The sequence below is a fragment of the Engystomops pustulosus genome, chromosome 5 (assembly GCF_040894005.1).
Source record: "Engystomops pustulosus chromosome 5, aEngPut4.maternal, whole genome shotgun sequence".
Taxonomy (NCBI): domain Eukaryota; kingdom Metazoa; phylum Chordata; class Amphibia; order Anura; family Leptodactylidae; genus Engystomops; species Engystomops pustulosus.
In genome coordinates this window covers 33,966,305-33,993,588 of record NC_092415.1, presented here as the reverse complement: position 1 = coordinate 33,993,588, position 27,284 = coordinate 33,966,305, and the positions used below count along the sequence as shown (strand labels likewise).

Genomic DNA, 27,284 nt, shown 5'->3' with positions numbered 1-27,284 from the left:
CGCCGCAGTGTTAACCTCCGGTAACGCTATCAAACACTGCTGCGGGGTACAATGTAATTGTTGGACAGCTCGCAAAGCTGTCCGACGTATTCATGAGGGGGCGGGGTTGGGGCGTGGCTAGGGGCGGTGACTGCCGCCTAGCGCGCGGCAGTCACTGCCGGCCTATGGAGCGAGCAGGGCGGTAGTTACCCCTCCCCTTCCCCCTCCATAAGAAGATGTGCAGCTGTGCCGTATTTCTGGCAATAGAGAACACTGTTTTTTAAGCAATGGCTCAGTACGGTGACACGTGTGGGTTCTCACCATACCGTGCCGTGCATACTGCCCTCCTCTGCAGGCCGTATTCTAGCTGGCGTTCATACATTCATGTATATTGGGCCTTATACTATTGTATCTCTCATTAATCCATCATAATCATACAACCAATGCTGTGAGCTCCTTTCTCTGTTGCTTTCATTTAGAACTTAAGAACTGTTGGCCTGTGTATCCAAATTGCCAAAAAGTGGTATTTCTTTCTTTATTTTCTGTAAAAAAAAAAAGAGAAAAAAATTAACAAGAGTCGCTATCTAGATGAACTATAGTTTTCTTTGAGACTTTATGCTGCGTAAAATTTCTATAATAAATGAAATATACTCTATTTGTTTTATTATTCTTTTATATGTTTGCTTTCTGGGGATCTTTTCTTCTTCACCGGGGTTCCCTACAGTTATGTTGCTCATGATTATGGCCATTGCCAAACTTCAACAGTGTTGGCCTCCTTTGCACAGCTAAACCCACTCAAGACACGATAGTCAAGATCAGGTATGCATCTTCCATCTCAAATTCAAGCCATAAAATAGCTGTGTGGCACGACATAAGATGTCATTCAGAAGCATGTGTCCTTCCCGCAATTCAGCTAGAAGCAATGAACTGACCAGGTAGTGAGGTAAATCACAGAGTTGGAAGTGAGATTAGGGTAAAAAAGTTTGGGGATTTCTTGAGCCAGGCGTCAAAAAGATGTGTGCACAAACAATAGGGGGGGTGGTGTTACGGTAGAGTTGCAGCATCAAACCCTGGAGCTGGATGGTGGTCCACAAGAAGTGTGAAGGCAAGAATTACTAATTATGTTATGTTTTGTTTGGTGTTATGTCATTTACCATCATAGACCTGATGAAGACGCCGATATGGTGTTGAAACGCGTTGTCAAAATATCAATAAAATCCTCATCACTTTAATCTAGATATAGCGCGTCTATCTAATTCGACCCCACATTTTTTCCTTCTTGCCTTCACCGAGTTGGAAGCAAACAGTTTAAAGCCATGTAGAAGTTCACTCGCTTACTTGGAACCTAGGTGTTTGGTAGATCTGCAATTCTTCAGCTACACAGACACGTATTTCCCTGATCAGGGGCTGCAAAGGGTAAGGCTGCAACTGGGTCCAAGGGGCCCGTATGGTGAACCTAGACTAGTACTATAAACATTATTATTACTTTGCACACTGGGGCCTGACAGCTTCAGGTTACGCCATTGGCCCTCATCTCTTACCTCCTGTAGTGTGTGTAGATATTTTTCCCCATAACAGGTTTTGGGAATTGTTACTTTCCAACGTTGAAGCTCTATTATCATCTCTTCTTCTGTAAAGAGGTCAAGTGGATCCAGTTTGTTGGTATTTATTTGTTCCACCAAGTATTCCTTTTCTTCTGTACTGTAACACAATAAAATAAAATAGTGTAATGCATCCATGATATAAGTAATAAGTATCAGATTGGAATTTGCTAATCCATGTCCTCATCATCTCCCACTTGGACTACTGAAACATTCTTCTCTGTGGTCTCCCTGCTAACTCTCTAACACCCTCAATCCATCCTTAACTCTGCTGCCCGGCTAATTCATCTGTCTCCTCGCTCCTCCTCTGCCTCTCCTCTCTGCCAGTCTCTCCACTGGTTCCCCATTGCACAGGGAATTCAATTTAACTCTAACCTAATCTACCAATACCGTCCCACACATAATCTCCGATCCCCACAGGACCTTCTACTTTGATCTATTACCATCTACTTTTTTGACATCCATCTCCAGGACGTCTTCTGTGCTACACCAATACTCTGGAACTCTCTACCAAAATGTGTCAGATTGTCCCCCATCTTCCAAAGTTTCAGACGTACCCTGAAAACCCATCTGTTCAGGATTGCTTACAACACACACTGCTTACAACACACACATGGTCGCAGAAAATATTCCACTGTGTCCCGTGGCAAGTTCAAACATTTTGACCTAAATTTCTTTACTGTCTGTAAAAACATCTGAATTTCAGGAGTGTATTATGGCTGCCATCTGTTTTTTTCACTGACCCATCGACTATAATACACTAGAGTTGATGAAAATAATTCAGACTAGGATTTTTTATTGCCCCATACATTAAAAAACGAAAAATACTAACGTACTGCATTTAGTGCGTTGTGTGAATAAGGGCTTGGATACACTTTCACTTCGTACAGGACTGTTGTAAAGCCTGTGACTGATGCTGGCAATTCAACCAGAGAAGTTGACGGCAAAGCATGAATGCCACCATTTTGGCACAGATAGTTGCCCCCTGGGGGTTGCTGGTTGTTGCGACAGCTGGGAGTTGATCCCATGGATATCTTTCAGCAATACTGGATGCAGTATATCAGCAATTTACTTCAATACAATCATAGTTCAGTATTTAGTATTACAAAAAATGCTAAAACTTAACAGGCCTGGTCTTTAAAGGACCAGAGATTAAACAAGATATGTTTCTGTGTCAGTTTAGCTACAGCATTCTCAAGGTATGTTTGGTTCTTAATGCATTAAATCAAAAGGTAGATTCTCTTTAAGGGATTAAATCAACAAATGTGTATAAAGATCATAATATACCTTGTGGCGGAATGATCTTGGTTTTTTTCATCCTTATCGGAGGTTTGCAGAAATTTTACTGCTATAAAAACACCTAAAACGAAACATTTTATTTGCTTTATTTCTTTTTTCTTTATTTTAAGGATTCATTTTTTCATTTTATCCTTTCACAGTATTTTAATTAATTATAATTAATTAGTTATAGATTGGATCATATTCGGGATGTTATTAAGAGAATAACAGATTATTACACATATGAAACAGCATTAATAAATAATGACATAATTAACATGCTGAATTTATGCAAAAACTGGAATCACTTATTGGATTTAGTAGGATAGTCATAGTGGAAATTATAACTTAAATGTATCCACGTTAATATTCGTCTTTTTGGAGCTAATAACTGCAATAATATTAGATCTTGCTAAGCATGTAAGGGACTAAGGACATCTTTATGTCCAAACTTGTATGTTACATGTTTTTGGTTATTGTTTTTGTATCGTAATGTTGAATTTTGTAAATTATGTGTGAAAACAAATAAATGTTATATTTAAAAAAATTGATTGGATCATATATAATCTTAGATATGTGTAGGCAATATTTCATGTGTGGACCCTACATTTCAAGAACAAATATTTCTACTGTGATATTATAAGAGGAAATGCAAGGGTTGTAAGCAAATTTGGGTGTTTCTGGCCAATCACAGCCATGGATAGTAGCATGGGGTGACAATTTGCCGGATTAGCTGCACAGCTGACAATCTTATAAAACACTTGAGACTGTTCTTTTGCTCACTCTTATGCCCCCACAGTAGACAATATAGTAACAGTGTCCCATCAGTAGCCAATATAGTGATATTGCCCCTTTAGAAGCCAATATTCTAATGGTGCCTCCCCAATAGCCAGTATAGAAACAGTGCCCTCACAGTAGCCTATATAGCAGTGATGGCTAACCTATGGCACTGGTGCCAGAGGTGGCACTCAGAGCCCTTTCTGTGGGCACTCAGGCCATCACCAGAGATGACTCCAGGTAACTTCCTGCAGTCCCAGACAGCCCAGGACTTGCGGTGCACAGAGCTATTTCTAAGTCACAGCTGTACCTGGGACTATTTTCTGCTGTATTGGTGTCCTCAGGTGCTGCTATCAATGAAAACTGTGGCAGAGAAGGGAGTATAAATCACAAATTACATTTCTGTGTTGGCACTTTGCGATAAATAAGCCGGTCTTTGTTGTAGTTTGGGCACTCGGTCTCTAAAAGGTTCGCCATCACTGCTATATAGTAATGGGGCCCCACAATCGTAACCAATTGTACCAGTGTCTTAAGGAGCCTGCCTGGGCCTCCCTAGTTCTGGCTGGGCCTGTGACTAGAGTCCTAATATTCCCCCAGTTTGTGGCAATGAATATTTAACCAAAATCATTGAAAGTACATCCATAGGTATTATGGGGAATATTTATCAGGACCTGACATGGCGCAGAGGCCCTGAAATAATCGCAAATGGGGGACGCGGCCAGCCGAGTGGAGGGCGCGTCCGGACAGGAGCGGGTACGGCCAGACGGGAGTGGGCCAGTGTGCGGTATTACTCTACCGCCGGTGATTTTACACATGTGAAAAGTCGCCGGTTGCGTTTATTTCTATGCTAGACCCTGCCTGGTGTAGAATAAACGCTGCACGGCAGCCTGCCCGATACATCAAGAGGCTGCCGTGTTGGGGCTATTATACACTGGTGAACATGATGATAGGAAGGGGTAGGTTAGGGTTTAAGTTATAGTTGCAATCTTCACTAACTTAAAGCTGACGTGGGACATAATCGAGTAAATTAATATTCATCATAACAAGCATAACCCAGGAAGGAAGAAACTTGAGTGTGAATTAGAGGAAAGCTTGTATCTGCTTTAAGAAGCTAAGGCTATGCACATATTAGTTACTTCTTAGTGATTTACATAAATAGGAAAATACTGGAAATCTTACGTTTAGGCTCATTATTGGTGTTATTCCTCTCCTTAAAGGCGTACTGTATCTTGTTGTGCTATAAAATAAGTATAAAATAACATATTAGATACGTTCAACTTAAACACTGAAGATGTCTCAAATGTCTTCATATGAGGAAGGTGTTACCTGAAGCAGTTTCTGCAGTCTTTCCACATCCCAATCTCTCAAGTAATAGAAACAATCCCGTCTGTGATGAGCGTGCAGCCCCTTGTTACCGCAGTCTTCTGAGAAACCACATTCCTGAGAGTCACAGAATAAAAGAAAATAATTTGTTAAATTGTCAATTTCATTTCAACAAACTTTGCATCAGAATCCAGTGTGTGTGCATGAAGAGTAACACTATTTCTGGCTATTCTTTCACCTGTATTCAGGTTATGTCAGTAGTTTTCACCTCTGCATTGTTAAAGAGCGACAACAAGAGAGAAAAGACAGACAAACAGTCAGGCGACCAAGTAAGAAACAAAAAGGCGGAAAGGCACAAAATGGTAAGGCAGTACAGTAGTCAAAGACCACAGAGTATATGGATCACCAAGAGCCAGAAGACTTGTCTAAAGTGTACTCAATCAAGCCAAAGGTGTTGGTTGGTTCGGCCATCCATCTCTCCAACTGACACTGGTAACACACCACCAGCTCAGAAAGGCAGCAAGATGTCAATCACTCAGCCCTCCGCAGAGCATATGACAGTCATGTCTTTGCAGGGACTCTCCACTCAAGGTAATTAACTTCTTAAAACTCAACCATGATCCAGCAAATATGAAAAAAACTGTGCCTTGCTTTATTTTCAAGTGTGCATGTTCAGTGAAAACATCCAGAATTCTACGCGTTTCTGGTGATATTACCACCTTTAATCATGAGTGCTGTCCACAGAGCAGGTACTCATCCAGACTGCTAAACCAGAACCTGCAGTTCTGACATGTTAGTTCTATATTACCTAGAAACATGTTTTTGTATCATATAAAAATATTAGAATCGCATAAGGTAATTCATAGTAGTGTGTGTATAGGCAGTTAAAGACATAGGGAGAACTATGTTTCTCTTTTTTGAAATTCCACCATTTTTTTTTTAAATGGTGGATTTGCACATTTTTTAACAACTTCTTCATGTGTACTTTGTGCCATATTTGTCCATGGACTAGTTTCAGATGTTTACCCTTTGATTTTTGCCAGAAATGTTGCAAAAAAATGTGGAAAAATACTTCAGGTCCTAAGGGTGTAGGCAAATAGAGGTGGTACATGTTGCACAAAAAAATTTGCCAAAAATTGGAAATCATCCGATAGATAAATCTAAAGGAGGAGAAGAGTAAAAAAAAAGGCATACTAAGCTAGTTTTAAGATACATGTGTCTTATGGAAATGCAAAAGATGTAAGGTATTTTGAAATCTGTGTGACCTATAACACATCCTATTGGATAACATTAAGTGTATTAGGAATTCAACTGTTAGCAGATATTAAAGGGAGTTTACCGCCAGCATCAAGGATTGTAAACCAAGCACACTTACATGCTGGTGCAGGCCTCGACAGGCAAGATCTGCTCTTCCTCTAGCTACTTATAATCTTGTTTTTCCAAAAAAAAGGTTTTGAAAAATATGCAAATGAGCTTGAAGGGCTCCAGGCTCAATTATTATCTATGGAGCCCAGAACCCCTCAGGCTCATATGCATATGCTCACATGATCCTGCCTCGGGGGCACACACCAGCATGTAAGTGTACTTGGTTTATAATCCTTCATCATGGTGGTAGATGTCCTTTAAATTTTAATAAAATAAGGTTCTTACGGAGCTTTTATAAAACGGCTGTTTACATCCTCCACAGAATTCATGCTTACACTCTCGGCACGTAAAGTGCAAACATCCGCCTTTCCACAGGTCATACTGATATTTGCAAGCTGGACATACTGCATGGAGACAAAGGCATAGTGTCACCAGAGGCACGGGTCACAATTGATTACATTTTACAAAACAGTTATGCCATTTGGAAAATCATAAGAACCATCAGAATTTTTGTGTATGGTGATTCTGGTCAATATGTGACTTGTAATTTTCATTCTATAGCGGTTTTCTTCTATTTAGTTTATTTTGATAATTTGCAGATGTCTCTTCTACCCTATGTGATCTGATAGGCTTACTATTTTGCTTGAATGATGAAATTCACAGAATGATGAAAATCAAATTAGGAAAGAAGGAGGAGGATGATACGAGCCAAAGAAAGTGGCCAAAGTGAAGCACTTTGCTGTGATAGGATGTGCAGGATGAGACAAGGGTGCCTATCTTTTAGGTTTCAACCAGAACATGGCCACCATCTTGAAAGCTGACATACTGGTGCACAATTACTTACCTGTCCGGAGGAGTTCACCCAAAAGTGCATTGTCCGACGACAATGCACTGTGCCGCGATTCACTAAGATCATGGGCCGATATCCTGCATGTGTCGCTTCCCCACTCAGGTCCGCCGGAGTTCACCTTCTTCTTCCTGGTGCATGTGAGTACATTGTCTTGCGACAAAATTTGAATTTTAAATCCCGCGCTCAGTCCGAATCCGTCGGATCATCCGACGGCACACCCGCCGATCTGTGTCGCGTGAAAGCCAGCGCAGCTACGCCAAAATCCGATCGCGTCCGACACAATCCCCTGCTAAATACCTGTCACAGCCCTGCAATCACCGATAATGTTGGAAAATCTGACTAAAGTGAATAAGCACCACTGAGTCAAAGGCAAATTTTTCCAATTGTAAGAGAAAATTAATTGTCAGTTTTGCAATATCTCTTATGGTTAAAAACTGTCAACACAGAAAGTTTTAACCAAAACTGGAAACATTTCCTGTGATGCACAGCTATGCGATGTGATGACCAGTTGACCATTGTGCTGAACACAGAGCTGAATTTAATTGAAATGAACCTGATTGAGAATCTGTGTTGATATTTTTGAACCACTTGAGATATTGCAAATCTAATTAAGGCGATCAATTTCTGGTTTCCTCTTATATACTACATGAATACTTTCCTATTGGAAAAATTTGCCATCAATCCAATATGGAGGCTTTTTGAAGATGGCGGCAATGTTTTGGTCATAAAAGCCTAAAAGATGATCACCCTCACCCATTCCTTGATGGGGTTATTCAAATATGTAATCTTCCCTTTCATTTCTTAAATAAAAGGTTGGAACTTTTGAAGCACCCTGTATTCCAAAGCTTTCCCTCGTAACAGGATGGTTTGTTCTATTGATTTATGTTGGCCATTTAAAGCGTAACTGTAAAGTCACTGACAAAAATAGCACCTTTCATAACAATTCCAACGATACCTGTATCATGCTGTTGGCTTCTTCCTAGCCTGAGATATATCTTGTATATTTTATGTAAAAGGTGCGCACCATTTATCTTATTTTAGGTGCAAAATGTTAAAGGGGTTGTACAGATTCAGCAAATTAATGTTACTGATTGTATATTGAAAAATTATAGAATTTTCCAATACAGTGGGGCAAATTTACTTACCTGGTCCTGTTGCGATCCCCGATTCGGATGGTCCGATGAGGATGTAGTCCGGCACGATTCATGAAGATTGTGCGCCTCAGTTCCTGCATCCATCGCTTCCCCGCCGAGGTTTGCCGGAGTTCACCTTCTTCTTCCCGGTGCTTGTAAGTGCATGTCTTGCGACACAATTCTAAATGTTAAATCTTGCGAGTTGTCCAAATCCATCGGGTTGTCCGACGGCCACGCCCCCCAATGCACCAAAATTCGATCGTGTGTGCCAAAATCCCCTTGTTAAATGCGACACAAAACGGAAATCGTCGGGAAACCCGACGAAAATGCGCTTCGCGAATCCATAGTAAACGAGCCCCATTGTCTTTATACACTCACCGGCCACTTTATTAGGTACACCATGCTAGTAACGGGTTGGACCCCCTTTTGCCTTCAGAACTGCCTCAATTCTTCGTGGCATAGATTCAACAAGGTGCTGGAAGCATTCCTCAGAGATTTGGGTCCATATTGACATGATGGCATCACACAGTTGCCGCAGATTTGTCGGCTGCACATGATGCGAATCTCCCGTTCCACCACATCCCAAAGATGCTCTATTGGATTGAGATCTGGTGACTGTGGAGGCCATTTGAGTACAGTGAACTAATTGTCATGTTCAAGAAACAAGTCTGAGATGATTCCAGCTTTATGACATGGCGCATTATCCTGCTGAAAGTAGCCATCAGATGTTGGGTACATTGTGGTCATAAAGGGATGGACATGGTCAGCAACAATACTCAGGTAGGCTGTGGCATTGCAACGATGCTCAATTGGTACCAAGGGGCCCAAAGAGTGCCAAGAAAATATTCCCCACACCATGACACCACCACCACCAGCCTGAACCGTTGATACAAGGCAGGATGGATCCATGCTTTCATGTTGTTGATGCCAAATTCTGACCCTACCATCCGAATGTCGCAGCAGAGATCGAGACTCATCAGACCAGGCAACGTTTTTCCAATCTTCTACTGTCCAATTTCGATGAGCTTGTGCAAATTGTAGCCTCAGTTTCCTGTTCTTAGCTGAAAGGAGTGGCACCCGGTGTGGTCTTCTGCTGCTGTAGCCCATCTGCCTCAAAGTTGGACGTACTGTGCATTCAGAGATGCTCTTCTGCCTACCTTGGTTGTAACGGGTGGCGATTTGAGTCATTGTTGCCTTTCTATCAGCTCGAACCAGTCTGCCCATTCTCCTCTGACCTTGGGCATCAACAAGGCATTTCCGCCCACAGAACTGCCGCTCACTGGATGTTTTTTCTTTTTTGGACCATTCTCTGTAAACCCTAGAGATGGTTGTGCGTGAAAATCCCGGTAGATCAGCAGTTTCTGAAATACTCAGACCAGCCCTTCTGGCACCAACAACCATGCCATGTTCAAAGGCCTCAAATCACCTTTCTTCCCCATACTGATGCTCGGTTTGAACTGCAGGAGATTGTCTTGACCATGTCTACATGCCTAAATGCACTGAGTTGCCGCCATGTGATTGGCTGATTAGAAATTAAGTGTTAACGAGCAGTTGGACAGGTGTACCTAATAAAGTGGCCGGTGAGTGTAAATTCCTTATGGTTTTTCAAATCTCTGCTTGCTGTAATTCTATAGGAAAGTTTATTGTTTAGTTTGTATGGATAAGAACTGGAACGTGGTCATGTGATGTCACACAGGTGCACAGCTCATTAAATCCCTGGTCATGTGATGTCACACCGGTGCACGGCTCATTATATCTCTGGTGATGTGATGTCACAAAGGTGCACGGCTTATAATTTATATCCCTGGTCATGTTATGTAACACAGGTACACGGTTCGTTATATCAGAGCTGTGTGATATATAATGAGCTGTGCACCTGTGTGACATCACATGAGCAGGGACAGATTTTTATCCACTGTAAAGAAATATCATTTTGTACAGTATTCCAGTGAAAACATAGAATGAAACTACATGAATACTACCGATTCCGTTCTTGGCAAGATACGTGTTCAGGTTCTCGTCTTCTTTCATCTTCAATTTCTGAAATTGCTCACAACTCAAACCTACATGTCTACCATCCCACTATGGAAGAGAAAATCAATCATAATAACATTAAATAACATTAATTTTTGCAATCATTGTTATTGTAATACATTTTTCTTGACAAAACATATAATACAACATTTTTTTCAATCGTTTGTTTTTGAGGAAAAGGGAGCAGCCGAGCTGAGTGTATTATCTGTTTTTCCTGGATACTCATAGCGTCTTTAACCGCAGTGTGAGGAGAGGTTTGTGGTTTTCCCATTTGTTCTTTTATCAAAGTGAAAATAACTGGTTCTGGATACTTATCGGGGGGCATTCATTATTGATTTTTCTGATCTTTTTCTTTGCTGCACCAAATTTATGAAGTGTCGGTGCCACAATTTTGCTCCCTTTTGTGACACTCATGCCTTTTTTTTTTTTGGTTGCTCAATTTGGGCGCAGCTTAGTGATTCGAACACTTTTCCTGCTGCTCTAGGTTTGCCACAATTTTTTTTGCCGCAATTTTTGGTTCACAGACGAGCTAAAAGCTGGTCTATTTCATCTTCCCGAATATGGTGACAGTTCATGCTCCAATTCATTAACCCTTGAACCACAATTTAACATCCCAATGTCAATAACTGCACAATTTGTGCACCAAAAACACATGCCCCTGGCATGCCCCTTCATGCCCCTGGACCACCGCAGCTGGCTGACTTACCTGTCCACACTCCAGCGATGGCTCCGGCAGTCCGGCACACGCGTCCCCGCCTCGTATGGTGTGGGGCCAGCACGCCGCTAATAGGCGCTGAGCAACTGGTAATCTGCCAATCTGATAAATAGCCAGCCTCTTCCCACATGCCGGATCTCTGTGCCCCGTGCCTTAGTGAAAAGCTTGTTCCTATGCCCTACGGTTATTTGGTGGATTCCCGTTGTGACCCCGTTTCTGTCCCTGACTTCGCTACTCTGCTGCCATCCCTGACCTTCAGCTCTGCCATCCTGTGTTGCCTTTCTCGACCTCCTGCCTGTCCCTGACCACCATTCTGCCTCACAATTCTGTACCTCGCCATGGCCACCACTGCAGACACAGTTGTGCCTGTGGAGCGACCTGGTGGACTTTTCAGTGGGCTCTGGTGAAAACTGGGTGCCACTTAGACTCCTCTCCCAGTTGTCGGCTTACGTCATCGTCCGCCGTGGTTCAGTGGGTCTACTACCCCTGAATCCTGACAATGACTTTTATTATCTTTCCATTATCCCAACAATATTGTTATGTGTCTGTATCTGTACTAGGTGGTAAATGTGACCATGTACAAGACTGAAAGCGTGGATCTGATGTTGAAGTTAGAGGAAGGAAATTTGGGTTTTAGGAGAGGTAGTATCTTTTTTTGATCTTTTATACAGGTGTCTACATGTGCACTGTGTAGATATGGGAGGCTTCAAATGAGAACAAAATCCTGATAGGAACAACAGTGGGTACCAGGTATGTTGACTGTCAGATAGAGAGGGTCACTTTAAATCCTACACTTACTTTTTCTTTGCACTGGAAACACGTGCTCTTTTCGCATTCTGGACATTCCATTTCTAAAGATTCTCCTTCATGTAAAATTCCAAACTGACACTAAATACATAATAGATAATTAATACAAATAATAATCAAATAACAAGCAGAGTAAACCTACAAGCAGATGATGTGTGCATTTCCTCTGTCCGCAAACAGCGATCTATGCCCAAGTATCATTGGCGGGTGACTGCCTGCCTGCGTGCTTTTTAAAAACCTTCCATGGTCTTTGCCCAGTTGCCTGGCCGTCTGTGCCTAATCCTCTTGATGTATCCTGCGGGACACCAGAGGCATGGCCTTTATCATACGCCGGTGCATGAGTTCCAGTGTATGCTAAATCCCCCCCTATGTGTGTGTATGATGTGTATAAATGTATGGATGTGTATGTACTGTGTGTGTCTATACGTGACGTACGGTCCGACTGAGCACCAGAACGCGCCCTTCAGTGCAGAAATTTGTGTTGCATGCTGACTAGTGCAGCCACGCCACAAAAAGGTCACGTGAGACACAAATGTGGTGCAGACGCTTCTTAAATACATGTGCAAGCAGTTTGCTCTAGAAAGTGCAAAATCTGACAAAAAACAGTCCTTTATTAAATGTGAACCTATGTGTGTGTATATTTGAATGTATAAATGTGTGTGATTGTAAAAATATGTATATATTTTTTTAAGGAAAAGAAAACTGCTATTGGGCCCATTCTCTCCTAGTTACACCCCTTAATCTGTCTGACCATAATCAGGAGTTTATGGTCGTATCCAGGGACAACCAAAATTAACACCAGGACTGATGGAGACAGGCTGGAATTATATCTGTGAAATTGTGTATTTTGTTAATGACAGTGAATTAGAGAATGTGTTATTTTGTTATCTGTGGTAATACCCCTTTAAGTAATTGTGACGATAATTCATAACAAAACTAATATAAAGTAACATTTATCCCATACAAAATCTGGTGCATTTTGTTTTCTTCAGGCCATACCCCTTTTCCACAAAGTCACCTGTTTTCTGGTCTACAAGCGCTGAAATAATCCCAATACCTTTTAAACCCATTTTCCCCTTTACAACACCTCCACACCACAGATACAAAAAGGAGGAGTCAGAGGGCGGGTCTCATCATATGTCGGTGCACAAGGCGCTGGCATTTGATAAATCTGCCCAAACGAGTTAAAGCAAGTTATAAAATTTTGGCCAAAAATCAAATGTCTCAAATTTGGACATAATTCATTAAAGTAAAAGTCATAATGCAACTAAAATGAAAATCTGCCTTGTAGCAGAATTTGTTGCTTACATGACTGCACCACCTGAAGTTGGGCATCTTCATTAGCGCTGCATCTCTCAATTTACGTTGAAACAAACAATGGGTTTCTTCATCAAGATAGTGGCGAATCTGAAAGAAAAGGATGGATGAAAATACAACATTTATTTAATTTAAGGAAAGGGTATAGGCAGTAATAAAATCCTATAATAAAATAAGAAAAGCTTTATGTTACATTTATAAAAACAATTAATACTTTATTTGGTAGTCCAGGCAGCCAACACCTGGAACCGGAGTCTAAGTGGCACCCGGTTTTCACCAGAGCCCGCTGCAAAGCGGGTTGGACTTGCTGTGGCGAGGTGCCACCAGGTCGTTCCACAGGTGCGGCTTTGTCCGCGGTGGCAGCCAAGGCAAGGTACACAGACGTTAAACATGACATGACATGAGGTCAGGACAGGCAGCACGGAATCAGAGTCAGGAACGGAGCAACAGGTCAGGGCAGGCAGAACAGGATCAGAGACAAATACGGAACCGGGGTCACAACAAAAAGATCACAGAAAGAATGCAGGGCAACAGGGACGGCACTATGCACGAAGATCTGGAGCGGTGTGCGGGGAGAGGCTGGGTTAAATAAGATTCTGGGTAAGGCCAGCACCAATTAACAGCATACTGGCCATTTAAATCTTCTGAAGCCAGCGAGCATGCGCCTTAGGACATGAGCACACGAGCATGGACGCAGGAGCAGGAGTGAGGAGTGAGTAGCTATAGCGGGGGCACACAGAGAGGCACGTTGAGCACACGACCTGAGACATGGGTCGCAGGAGCACCCGCATACACTACAGCAAGAGATATGGTAAAGCAGTATCAGAGCCACCACGACAAGAGAGGGATATTGTCGCCTCCAGGGCTGGGGCCTACTACTAGTCTATCCCCTGCCTCAAACATTGTAAGATTATACAGGCTGTGGTTACAGCTTTCATTTTATTATATTGTTATAAATTATTGTTGGAACAATATTCGGTTTTATCTTTTACCTGTGTGTCCAATAAGTTGAAAAACTCCATGAATTCATCTTCATTCTGCGGATTATTGCAGATAGGACACTTCACGTGTATGATACTCTTCTCTTTAATAACCGAGGAGAAATGGTGAATGAAACAATCTTGACAGAAGGAGCAACTGCAGTGTGTCATGTGCACGAACTGAAAGATAAGACGGAGATTGCTTAGAAAACTAAATATATGTTTATTGAATAAAATGATACATTTCCCTTCCCACTTCCTATTACTTTTCTCCATATTTTTAAAGATTGGTCTGTTTTGTGAATTTGTTTATGATTCGGCTCAGGGTCTTTGGAAAGAGGGGATCCAGCATTGGATAGTCCCTTGTGTTTTTCTTCCAGGTTACGAGCACCGATAATGAACTCTATTCACAGGGAAAAAGATAGGGAGCTGAACATCCAGGCCGACTATGAGACGCGAAAACCGGCATTGCTAAGCATGGTTATACGCAGAACGCATGGAGGCGGTATAGCACGGAGTCCGATGAGACTCTAAACTGGTTTGGTGTGCTATACTTCTATTATATGGCAAGATACGGTATACAAAAGGCCTATATGCAGTTCTATGCTTCTATGCAGCCATGTACATGAGGCCTATGTTTTGTGGTAGATGGTTATGGCAAATTCTGTACATTACAAGTGTGAGGGCAGGATATTAGGTAATTTACCAATATACATCTAGTACCGTATTTTTCGGACTATAAGGCGCACAGAAAATCCTTTGATTTTTTTCAGAAATTAAAGGTGTGCGTTATAGTCCAGTGCGCCTTATATATGAACCGTACTTACAGTCAACAGCTGCCTTGAACTGTGCACAGGTCTGCCACCTGCTGGCCATTCATCCTTATAATTCGGTGCGCCTTATACATGAACCTAGACGTTTTAGCAGGCATTTATTGATGGTGCGCCTTATAATCCGAAAAATACGGTAATAGTTGTGCTCGCTTTCTTGATATGTAAAGTGAAGCCTCCTGTCTTTTACCTCATCAGCCAGAGTTTCCTGACCATAAAATGGCCGCAGAAGGAGGGTCATGTGATCTCTAACTGTCCATGAACAATTGCTATGCCAGAACTTTATGATAATATTCATGAATATAAGATTAAGGTCCTGGCAGGGCAATTGTTCATGGACAGTTAGAGATCACATGACCCTCCATCTGTGGCCATTTTATGTACATGAATGTCTGACTGATGAGGTAAAAGACAGGAGGCTTCACTTTACATATCATGAGAGCAGAACTTTTTACAAAAAACTAATGAGGTAAATTGGACAACCCCTTTAATTTCATAATTATGCATAAGATTCCATCCGGGACATTATTATTAGTAGCTATTGCATTGCTTTTATTTCTTACACATTATTATATTGCATTGAGTGATAGAAGAGAAGTAACCTTTGAAAATGAGGATTTCTCACAGCAGATCTGACACTCGTGTGACAAGTACTTTACGGCAGAATCGTAATCTAGACAGGCATTAACAGCCTCCAATATATCTTCCTGGCTCCACAAGCCTTGCTTAGATAATTCATCAATAATTGTTTGTCTCCATGGTACCTCCTGTAAGAACAACATTTTTAATGTGCTTTTCATATATAATAGTTTTATTTATACATTTCCAGGATGAATAACAGAGAAACAGCACAATGCAAAATTATGCTAAGATTTGCTATGTTATGGAAAATGTAAAAAGTTTTTTAAAGGGTAGTTTTAAAAGGTCAACTCTCTATTTACGAGACTTCGGAGAAATACGTGGTTCAGTGTGTGTTCATGTGGAATAATACTATTTATGGGAATAATATGACCCATTTATAGCAGTCTCTCTCTCTCTCCCTGCATGCTCTATCAGTAGTTTTCAGCTGGTCGGGGAGATTATAGGGTAGCATGGTGGCTCAGTGGTTAGCACTACAGCCTTGAAGCACTGGCGTCCTGGATTAAAGTCCCATCCAGGTCAACATCTGCAAAGAGTTTGTACGTTCTCTGCGTGTTTGTGTGGGTTTCCTCCAGGTCCTCCGGTTTCCTCCCACACACCAAAGACACACTGGTAGGTTGTATTAGATTGTGAGCCCCATGGGGACAGGGACTGATCTGACAAGCTCTGTGCAACGCTGCATAATCTGTGTGCGCTATATAAATAAAGGAATTATTACTATTATTATTATCTAGCTGCTGTGACTCATTGCTCCCCCTCCCCTCTCCATAGAACCTCTGTGTAAGTCTTGCTACAAGTAAAACATAATTCAGAAAAGATTAGCAGAGGAGGGAGGAAGAAGGGAGGAGGATAATAGTCAAAGTCAGTGAAGGAAGTAACACATCTGACACATTATACAGTTTAAGGGCTCATGCACACTAACATGTATGTATGCCCGGCCGTCCGTAGCTGTACGTGCACACGACAGCGCGCTGCAGAGGAGGAGAAGCGATCGTTGCTTGCCCCTCCTCTCTCCATAGAGAATAGAGACGCACAGCCGTTCTTACGGCCAAAGATGGAGCACGCTCTATCTTTTTTGTGCTCACGTTGTGCTCACTGTACCGAACCCGGTAGACAACTATGGGGGATGTATCTGCGGCCGTAAATTTGCGGTCGTTTATGTGTCCCCAATACATCAGTGTGCATGGACCCGAAAGGAAAAGTTGCTAACGACATTGATGATATAAACAATTAGTATTGATATAGCACAACTGTCATTTATAGCAGGACAAATTCTGTTGTGACCCTAGAGAAGAATTTAGACAAGAATTTGAAGAAAAGCGCATACCGTATTTACATCTCCAACCGTAACTGAAACATCACTGGTTGAAATGTTATCCTCCTCATCTGTTGTATTAAAATACAGAATATGTTATACAATACAGTCCCATATATAACATTTAACATGATCAAACATTTATTTATTTTTTTGTATTTTAATATTGTCAAAGTAGTTGTGGTCCAGCACACACCGATCCCTCACCAATCAGCTGACACAGAAGTTGCCCATATATTCCCATTGCAAAAAATATTCTACGGTGTGGCGTATGTTTCTACCAGTCCCGGATGGTTCTGTATATAATAGCAGAGTATTCTAACAAAATCATGTACAGGTGTCTTTAGTTCCAAGATCCATTTTCACAATGGAGACCCAAAAATAAGGACATTCCCTAAAATCCCTAAATCCCTAACACAAATTGAAGTCCAAATCCATAAGTAGATCCTGTGCCTGATCTTTTTCTCAAAACACAGGAAATTGATGTAAATGCCTGCTTAGCCAATCACTGGCCTCGACAATGGATCTCCTTGCTGGTTGGTAGTTTAGGGATATACAGCCACTTCCTGTAATTTAGGACCCAGAAGTGAACAGCAGCAGGGGCTCCAGCATCATTGTAAAGGATGTTGTGGGGGATTGTGGTGAACAATGCATATTTAATTTTTTTATTTAATTTTTTTGATCCATTGAGTACTTTTTTTAAAAGAAAAAAATTGCACCTACAATATTCTTTAAAAAAAAGGAGCATTGTACCAATGTATTCTATGGACTGTCGAATAAGATGTATTGAAGAAAAGCTGACACCACTTCTATGAGTAAATCAGACACCAGGTATCTGTAATCAATACAGACTCCAAACTAGGCCCCGAAATAAATTCAGGCATCAGACCAGATCCTTGCATAGCTAAATTTGCAAGCTATGAATGAAACATTGCTGCTGTTGTAGATCTCAGAGGGTTAGGCACAATGATTAATTATTTTAAAAAATGGAAGCCCCCAGCTTGTAAAACAATAGTCACCAAAAGAGCCAAAAATACATCATTATCTTTATCAGAGTCTGCTGACTTTCATTAGAGTGTTCCATTAATTTACAGGATAACATCATGTTAAAGTGCAATTTTTGCCTGCATTTTTGGTTAATTTTTGCTAGGAGTCATTGACGTTTTTGAGTTTTTCACATGCCTGTTGTTTGTTTTTTTTTACTGCGTTTTTGGTGTGTTTTTCTTGCCCATGTTGGTACCCACATGCCACTCCTTGTCTTTTTTTCACATCACCAAGCAACCCATCCATTTAAAACACATTGCTCGGCGAATGCTATGCGTTTTTGATGCATCTCTATAGACTTGAAATACATGCACCCACGTGAAAAAAAAAATGCAAATAAAAAAAAGTCCATTGAAAACAATGGGACAGAGTGCAATGCGAATTTGGAACATCAAAAGCACAAGCAAAACCCATGCGTGAAAAACACAAACGTGAAAGGGGCCTTAGATGTTAAATTATATTAAAATATTCAGTTATGTCATCCAGAATTTACCTCCTTTTTTACATTTCAGTAACAGCCAACACCGTTGGATAAAAGCCTAAAAGAACATAATAATAATAATGTCAGTGAGCAGCCATACTACAGGGTCACTTACTTTTCAACTGACTTTGTATAAATAAATAGTGCAAGTGACCACATGAAAATTTGTAATATACAGGCAGTCCCCGGGTTACGTACAACATTGGTTCATTAGGTTTTTTCTTAAGTTGAATTTGTATCTAAGTTGGAACTGGCAAATTTTATTATTGTAGCTCCAGACAATTTTTTTTTGTCCCAGGACACTTGGATTTTAAAATGTTTTTGCTGTTATGAGAAGAAGGATTATCCATAAAGCTTCATTAAAGAAACCTTCCAGCTGATCATTGCAGTCTGGGACTAAAGTAATATACAGAGAGCTTCACCAGAGGTCACAGTGGTCAGAGAGGACTGTCTGTAACCAGGCATTGTCTGTAAGTCGGGTGTCCTTAAGTCGGATAGGAAAGTGCTTCCTTCTCAACTTATTTTGGCTCACCCCACTTCTACATCTGTTTTTTACTGAAATGTCACTGTAATTTGGTCTTGCTAGTAACAAGACAGAAGCTCACTTGGGAAGCTGCAGCCTGTGCAGTCTCCTGTCCTCTACACTCCTCCATCTCTCTCCCAGGGAGGTAAAATAAACTTTTATAAACTACTGAAATGATTCAGAATGCTGACAAATGCAAGGCAATACACGTGGAATTGGAGATCTCGTCGATCACGGCGCTGCGATGTCCAGAAGCCACTCGCAAACTATGGGTAAGTTTTTTGACTGTTTTTATTGAATCACTACGCGTTTCGGTCCCGGTCTGGAGCCCTCCTCAGGTGTAAAAGACATATACTTTTATATGTGTTTGCGCACAAATATATACAATGAATGTTGGCTGACGTCAGAATGACGTCTAGAGGAAATGACATCACAAAAAAGGGGCATAATATATAAACATAAATATAAATGTATAAAAAAATGTATAAAAAACATAGAAATACATATTAAAACACATAAAACCCATGGGGTTATATTGGGTGGTAAAATACACCTTTTCTATGTTTTTTATACATTTTTTTATACATTTATATTTATGTTTATATATTATGCCCCTTTTTTGTGATGTCATTTCCGCTAGACGTCATTCTGACGTCAGCCAACATTCATTGTATATATTTGTGCGCAAACACATATAAAAGTATATGTCTTTTACACCTGAGGAAGGCTCCAGACCGGGGCTGAAACGCGTAGTGATTCAATAAAAACAGTCAAAAAACGTACCCATAGTTTGCGAGTGGCTTCTGGACATCGCAGCGCCGTGATCGACGAGATCTCCAATTCCACGTGTATTGCCTTGCATCTGCCTGTCGGTCCATCTTCCTGGGAGAACGGACCATCACCTGAATCTCGTGGCTGTCAGCTTTTCCAGATGCCCGAAAACATCTAAATACCTTCAAGAGCAAAATTGCTCGCCGATACGCTCAGACTCTTCCAAACACCAGGTGAGAGTCATTATTTTTATCCTATCACTGTTACATCAAAGAAACAATTGAGTCCTCTTGCGCTTTTGTTTCTTCTCTCATCTTTGATCCTCCGACCACCTCCGAGAGGAAACACTCGGACCCAGCATTTACCAGAATGCTGACAAAGGCATTTTTAAAATCAGAATAGCACAGGCTATTGGAACTTGTCATAAGTTAATAATGAAATTCCTGGTGACAGGTTCCCTGTAATAATACACACATTTTCGACTCTATGTAGATTATGTCCCCATTACCAAACCCACTCCCCTTCTGTCAAAGCAGTCAGAAAAGTGTCTAAAAACATTCTAGAATTCTTGATAAATGTGGTACACAAAATATGACATCATTTTGTTGTTAACAAATAGAAAAATCATTGGTGCACATGATCAGAATTTGGATTTTCCACATGGATGCATCTACAGAAAATTCCCTGTGTACTACAGTATCCTGAGTTTCCATGAATTTGTATCTCTAGGGGGTTTATAGTTACTGCAGTATGTACACAAAGTATACACTGAAATTGACATCAAATATTAATGCCAATTTTGCACCTTTACCTCTGTCAATGGGAGAAGATAAGTTAACAGATAAGTGGAATCTGTGGCACAATTTGCATAATAACCTTTGGTGAACCTGGATGAATTCCCTGTGTGAATGAGCTTGCACACAGTTCCATAAAGATAAATGAAGCAGCAATTTATCTATAACCTTTACTCTGCTCATCAATCATGTGATTATATAATAAATAATGTACAAAAGGAAAAGTATAAAGCGTTATACTGTATGTATACATATGGTGCACTTAGTGTCTTATAAGAGGATTGTATTACAGTTGTTTTTATAGTTATTACTGACCTGAATGCAAGGATTTTTCATGGTATCTGGGGAAAAAAATGAACAAAAAAATCAAGTTATATTATCTATTAATCTATTTGGGTCCGCCGATATTGCTTAAAAGAAACCTGTTACCAGGTTTTCCCCCACGAATCTCCCGACCTCCTCAGGTAAGTTATGATATTGTAGAATTCTTCTGTTTACCAATAAAAAATCCCAATCAAAGTCCAGCTCTTCTCATCCCACATTAGAATAGTCAAATTTAGTGGTTGCAGGAGTAGAGTAGTGTCGCCCCTATCTTTGCTTCTATAGCGCCAAGAAACAAACTCCTTGTGTCATATTAAAGAAAAGAATCTCATCTTTCAGATGCTAGTGGTGTTGGTTCTGTGAGCTACAGAACTAGACATACAGGCAGTTAAAAATAGGCAGGAACTGGATCTTTATCTGCAGTTCACATTTCCACTATGGCCCAGTTATATTATTATGTCTGTGCCAGTTTTTTGTCTATGTTTGCACTAAAACGAAGGTCTTTTGAGCTTCCACATGTATTTATAAAGTGTTTGAACCACTTTTGTGTTGCGGATGCACTTTTTCTGACATTTTAGAAAACTGTCCACCTAAAGGGGCTTGGTAGTGTGTTTTCCTCGTTTGTTCCATATTAATTACTGAGCTGCGCCACAAAAGAAGAAAAGTGCACCAAAAAAAGGTGCAACTGTGTCACATCCTAAAAAAGGGCAGATTAACTAAGTGCGTGCGACGCTAACGGATTATCTGGTGCAAAATGCGCATTAGGGAGGCAAACTGCACGGAGGCAGATTGCACCAGTTTTTATATATTTAGTTCTATGTCTTTAGCTGCCGGTATCTAAAGTTCTATAGCTCACAGAACCCATAAACCTGTTGTAATCAGAAAGATGAGTTCGGTATCTTTTCTTGTTAAACTTTTTTTTATTGTTTTTTTAATTTACATTTACAAATAGTACGGGTTACACAGCCAAAATCTGAAAGGTACATTCAAAAAGGAGAGATCTGTATCTTACATATGACATAAAGAATGTTTGTAGCTACAACAGAACAGAAGGTAAGGGCGTCTGAAGTGACACGACTGCTGCAATCACTAGACCTGACTCATTTCATGTGAGATTTTACATAAAAGAGGGAATTCTAGCAAGGATTTTTCATACTGCAGCTGAGGCTACTAGTAGTTTAGTTCGGAAAACCTGCTGACAGGTTCGCTTTAAGCTTGGCTGTCTACTAGAACAATAAATATGACAAAGCAACAAAAAATTTAGCTCCAGCGCTGAGGGACTCTGGTAAAACCCCCAGGGTCCTTTTGGCTTAATAGCATAATTTTAATGGAGGGATATTTAGCAGCCCTCATATAGGTGAAATCCCAATTGCAAGGAATTATTTTCCTCTTACGCCACTTTCACATCAAGTCTCGGCATCTGTATTGGCCGGAGCAGGGAGTTGCTGTCCTTACACTAGTCATAGGTGATCACTTATCATAGGAATTTCTCTTTTTTTCTCAAATTTTTGCTACTTTTTTATATATTTGCGACTTAAACTCGCCTAGCAAAGTCAGCCACGCAAGAATTTTTCAGCGCTGTGTCTGATATATCTTTAAAATCCAGATGAGAACGTATTAAAAAAGTTGCAATTTTGGCGCAAATCGTGGTTAAAAAGTTGCAAACAAACTCCAGTTCTGACCAGACAAGAAAACACGCGCACAAATGTCCTGACTAAAGATAAATGCCCCCATAGTGTAACTCTATATCGTATTGATTGGCAATGCAGCCGCCCGCCAGATTTACCAGGAGCCACCTGACACAGCTGGCACAGTGTGAGTTGAGATTTACATCATACGCTGGTGAACCCAACGCCAACGTCTGGTAAAACTCCTGCAGGGTATATAAAACAATCATTTTCTTTTAATTAGGGCATAATCACACGAAGGCATGCCTGGAGCCATGGAGAGGAGAAGGGGTGACCACTTCCCTCTCCATAACAATGCATTCGGTACAGCACAGTAATATGGGGAAACATAGGACATATACTATCTTTTCCCCGTGATATGGTGAGACACGTGTGCAGCACCGTGTCGCTCTGTGCTCCCATTGCCGCCTTTGGGAGACGTATGTGCGCCCCCCATACGGTAGTGTGAATGGGGCCTTACGCTTGAAGTATTCTGTACTACTCTGATGTAATGAATAAAGCTTGTCTATGCTAATTTTATCAATGATCACGTAACTTAACGATCATAAATAGATTCTTATTATGCAATGATAAGATGATTCTGTAAACATTTGTGCCATACAGAGAATAATTGTCATAGCATCATCATGAAAATGTGCGGCACAGCAAAGCATAACAACAGATGATCAGAAGAAAGATTATTATACAGTAATGATGGGGAAGATGATGACCACTTACCGGACTGTCTTCTGCTCTAGCTTCTGGCCTGGAAACAATAGCTGTGACACAGAAAGGGAAGACACAAGGATCATTATGCACAGAGCGGCTCCTAGCACCACCAGCTTCCTTATTGCATTACTAACACTATCTTTCCATTTCCCCCCCTTAGGTTTAGTTTAAAGATATGGACACTTCCTTGGACTATAGGTCCTTCATTCAGGACAAAGTACATGTGACACTGTTACTTGCACTATCACTAGGTTACATGTTAGAAATAACAGCATAAAACTATCTACTGCTAAAAAAAAATAATTTTAGCATTACTTACCAGAACTAGTCTTGACTATAATTCATGGTTTAGAAATTATTTTTATTGGGGATGAACTAAGCCCTGACACAAATATGATGATACTTCACCCAAAAAAATCAGACAAGTCACATGAATTGTCTGCACCTGTTTGTCCTCCACATTGATGACCCTCAGTTACCATCTACTCAACTGACCTCCGACCTGTTTCCCAACAGTAACTTGAAGAACAACAGTAAAGTTTTTTATTCACATTCAACATTGAACAACTTTGCTTATTATCTTTATTACCTATATCCAGCAGTTTCTTTCCTGTACTTCTCAGTGTAGCATAGTCCTGAACAGTGGCGGATTAAGTGTCCCATGGGCCCTGGGCTGTTCACATGACTAGGGTCCCCCCAGCGTCCAAACCAAAATGTGCCCTGATGTTAAGTACTACACTATATCCTCCATATACTCTATGGGGGACATTGATCTTAGTTTGTTAGAAAGTTTTTGGCGTTTTTTTTGCGCAAAAACATGGCGTAGTTATTCATTTTGGTGCATTTTTGCGCCATTTTCAGGTGCCCGTCAAAGTTCGGCACTTGAGAGGCACTTGGAGTCCCTGCGCCTTATCTGACTTAGTGAGTGACATTTGCGCCATTTTCAGGTGCCCGTCAAAGTTCGGCACTTGAGAGGCACTTGGAGTCCCTGCGCCTTATCTGACTTAGTGAGTGACTGTTATACAGATGTTTGCACGACATCTATCTCTAATTTGCGCCTAAACAGGCGCAAAAATGCACCTTCTCTGAGCAGCTGCACTTCAAAAAAACTTCACTTTTTCATTACTAAAAACATAGGTTTTCGTTTGCCAAATTAGAAATAACCTCTATGCAACAGGGAAAATCCTTCAGCTCAGTTTAAAATGTAAATTTCTCCAGTAACGACTTCATCATTGTCTATGGGATCATCTCTGTGAGTGATTATTGTCATATTGTACAGATCTGAAAATATTATCAGACTCCATATCCTGTACATTACAATGGAAAAGGCAAAGACTCATTTGAGCAAGAATTTTTTTTTTCCGACATATCTGTAAGTTTTAGTCCCTGCATTTGCATCACAATGTGGTCCGGACATTGTACAAGCTGATACTTTTTTGAGCAAAAATGAAGCCGTGAACGTTCTGTCACCTTTTTTAAATTTTGTTCCATTATTAGTCTCAAATGAGATCTACTTTGAAGGGTAAAAATCAGAGACAAATTTGGCACAAAATTAGGCGCAAATGAATCGGACATGTGACAATTCCAAAACGCATTTACTAGGGCAGAACTAGATCCATCACAAATCACAAGCCAAAAAAAAGAACAAACCAGCCGCAAAAATAGGCGAACCTGAGACCCCCTATGATTAATGTCCCCTATATCCTCTATATTGTTTATCTTGTACTGTTCATAAAAGTAATTCAACTCATTTGGCATTGAGTTAGTGTACAGGGGGAAATAAATGCAATTTACCATGCAAATCACCATGTCTATGTCTTCTGGTGGATTCATATGGTAATATCTGTAAATAGTTATGGGAACATTAGCTTCATGCATTTGCATGAGATTCCACCTGTTAAATAATATTACATTGAGTAATAGAAGAGAAGTAACCTCTAAAGATGAGTTTTCCTGGCTGCTGAGCAGACACTCAAGTGGCAAGTGCTGTACAGCAGAATTGTCATCTGTACTCAAAGAATACCCACCTCACACTAAAACAGTGGTCAGGAACCTTTTTGGCTGAGAGAGCCGTTAACACACATATTTTAAAATATAATTCTGTGAGAGCCATACAATATGCACATGGCCCCCCAGTAGATAGGTAGCAACAGGACTTCCCCTCTAGTAGATATGTAGTCCCAGTATATGGCCCCCAGTAAATAGGTATTCACAGCACATGCTTCCAGTGGATAGGTAACCCCAGTACATGCACCTAGTAGATAGGTAACAACATCACATGAGCCCCAGTAATAGGTAGCCACAGAACATGCCCCCAGTAAATAGGCAGCCCCAGCACATGTCCCCAGTAGATAGGTAGTCCCAGCACATGCCCCCCCAGTACATATGTAGCCACAGCACATGCACCCAAATAGACAGCTAGCCCCAGCACATGCCCCCAAGTGGATAGGCTGCCACAGCACATGCCGCCCAATATATTGATAATCACGGCACATGCCCCCCCCAGCAGATAAGTAGCCCCAGCACATGCCCCCAGTAGAAAGGTAGCCCCAGCACATGCCCTCAGTAGATAGGTAGCCACAGCACATGCCCAAGGCAGATAGGTAGTCATAGCACATGCACCCAGTAGATAGGTAGTCATAGCACATGCCCCCAGTAGATAGGTAGCCACAGTAAATACCTCCCAGTAGACAGGTAGCCCCAGCACATGACCCCAGGCCCCAGTAGATAGGTAGTCACAGCACATGCCTCTCAGTAGATAGATAGTGTCAGCACATACTTTCCCCCAGTAGATAGGTAGTCACAGCAAAACAAAAAAGGGAATATTCACCTACCTGCTCTCCCTTCAACGGTTTCTCATCACTCCCGCGCTCTTCTCTGTGACCCAGGCACTGCTGCCATCGTTGCTTTGGTGCCTGGGTCATAGAGAGGAATGGATGCTGCTCTACTCTATGACACAGGACCGTTCACCTTAAAGGGGTATTCTTGTCTGGGCATTCACATTCTGTTTCATTAATCTGCCATATATAAACATTTCTTCAATTAGATGTTATTAAAAAAAAGTTAATTTCTCATAAATGTAGTCATATGGTTCCTTAGAAACAAAACTATATCCTTGGATACGGCCACCTCTGCTGGAGGTATTGCACAAAGACACAAAGGATGTTTGTATATGAAATGTCCAGGAGTTATTGTATGTCCTACAGCCGTCCTGTGGTAATGATCGTTGAATCTAGGTGGTCAGGCAGGACTCAATAGCGCATGTCTGGCCACCTCTGCCAAAATGTGAGGTGGTCGTATCCGAGGAAGCTATCTCGTTTCTAAGGGACAACATTGCTACATTTATGATAAAATTATCTTCACACAGAAGATAAAAACATTTTTTTTTAATAACATCCAATTGAAGAAATGTTTACATATGGCAAATGAATTAAATTAAATGTAAATGCCCAGATGGGAATACCCCTTTAAGCAATGGTGCAGCGATGGTACCTTGGTCACACAAAGGATGCAGGTAGCGGTAACATCCCTGCCTGCATCTAGTGATCATCGCCGTGTGTGCCTTATATGTACACACTGTCCATCGCTATTAATCAATGATTTGTCTGAGAGCCAGATGCAGCCATAAAAAGAGCCACATATGGCTCCCGAGCCATAGGTTCCCTACCCCTGCACTAAAATCTGTGTAATTTCCACTTATTTCTCGCTTATTTTTTCGCTGGAGGGAAGAGATCTAGCTGCTGTGACTCACTGCCCCCTCCCCTATCCATAGAATATCTGTGTAATCTAAAACCTCAATGAGCTTCAGTCTGTGTTCCCAGTTAAACATAGTTCAGCAGAGGCCTAAGGGTTAAAAGTAGAATAGGAAGGAAGGAGGATGATTTGAGGAAAAGAAAGTGGAAAAAGAAACCTATCTGCTAAAAAAACATTGCTTTATGTTGTGAGAATGCTGTAACGACACTGACGCAGAAACATTTCTTGTTTAATCCCTGAACTGAGTGGTTTTGCTCA

The 27,284-nt window shown here is 41.0% G+C and overlaps 1 protein-coding gene across 1 annotated transcript; it reads right to left on the bottom strand.

The window, feature by feature from the left end:
* LOC140133976 (E3 ubiquitin-protein ligase RNF31-like) lies at positions 1–23,315 on the bottom strand. Its single transcript, XM_072154650.1, has 15 exons — positions 23,283–23,315; positions 20,872–20,897; positions 18,481–18,526; positions 16,956–17,014; positions 15,592–15,756; positions 14,172–14,339; positions 13,171–13,269; positions 11,854–11,943; positions 10,289–10,388; positions 6,609–6,727; positions 4,962–5,075; positions 4,815–4,872; positions 2,868–2,940; positions 1,521–1,680; positions 1–521 (listed from the first exon to the last, which is right to left on the bottom strand). The coding sequence occupies exons 2-15, from the start codon at positions 20,890–20,892 to the stop codon at positions 462–464; spliced, it is 1,332 nt and encodes a 443-aa protein (XP_072010751.1). The 5' UTR covers positions 20,893–20,897; positions 23,283–23,315; the 3' UTR covers positions 1–461.
* Positions 23,316–27,284: the final 3,969 nt, after the last annotated feature.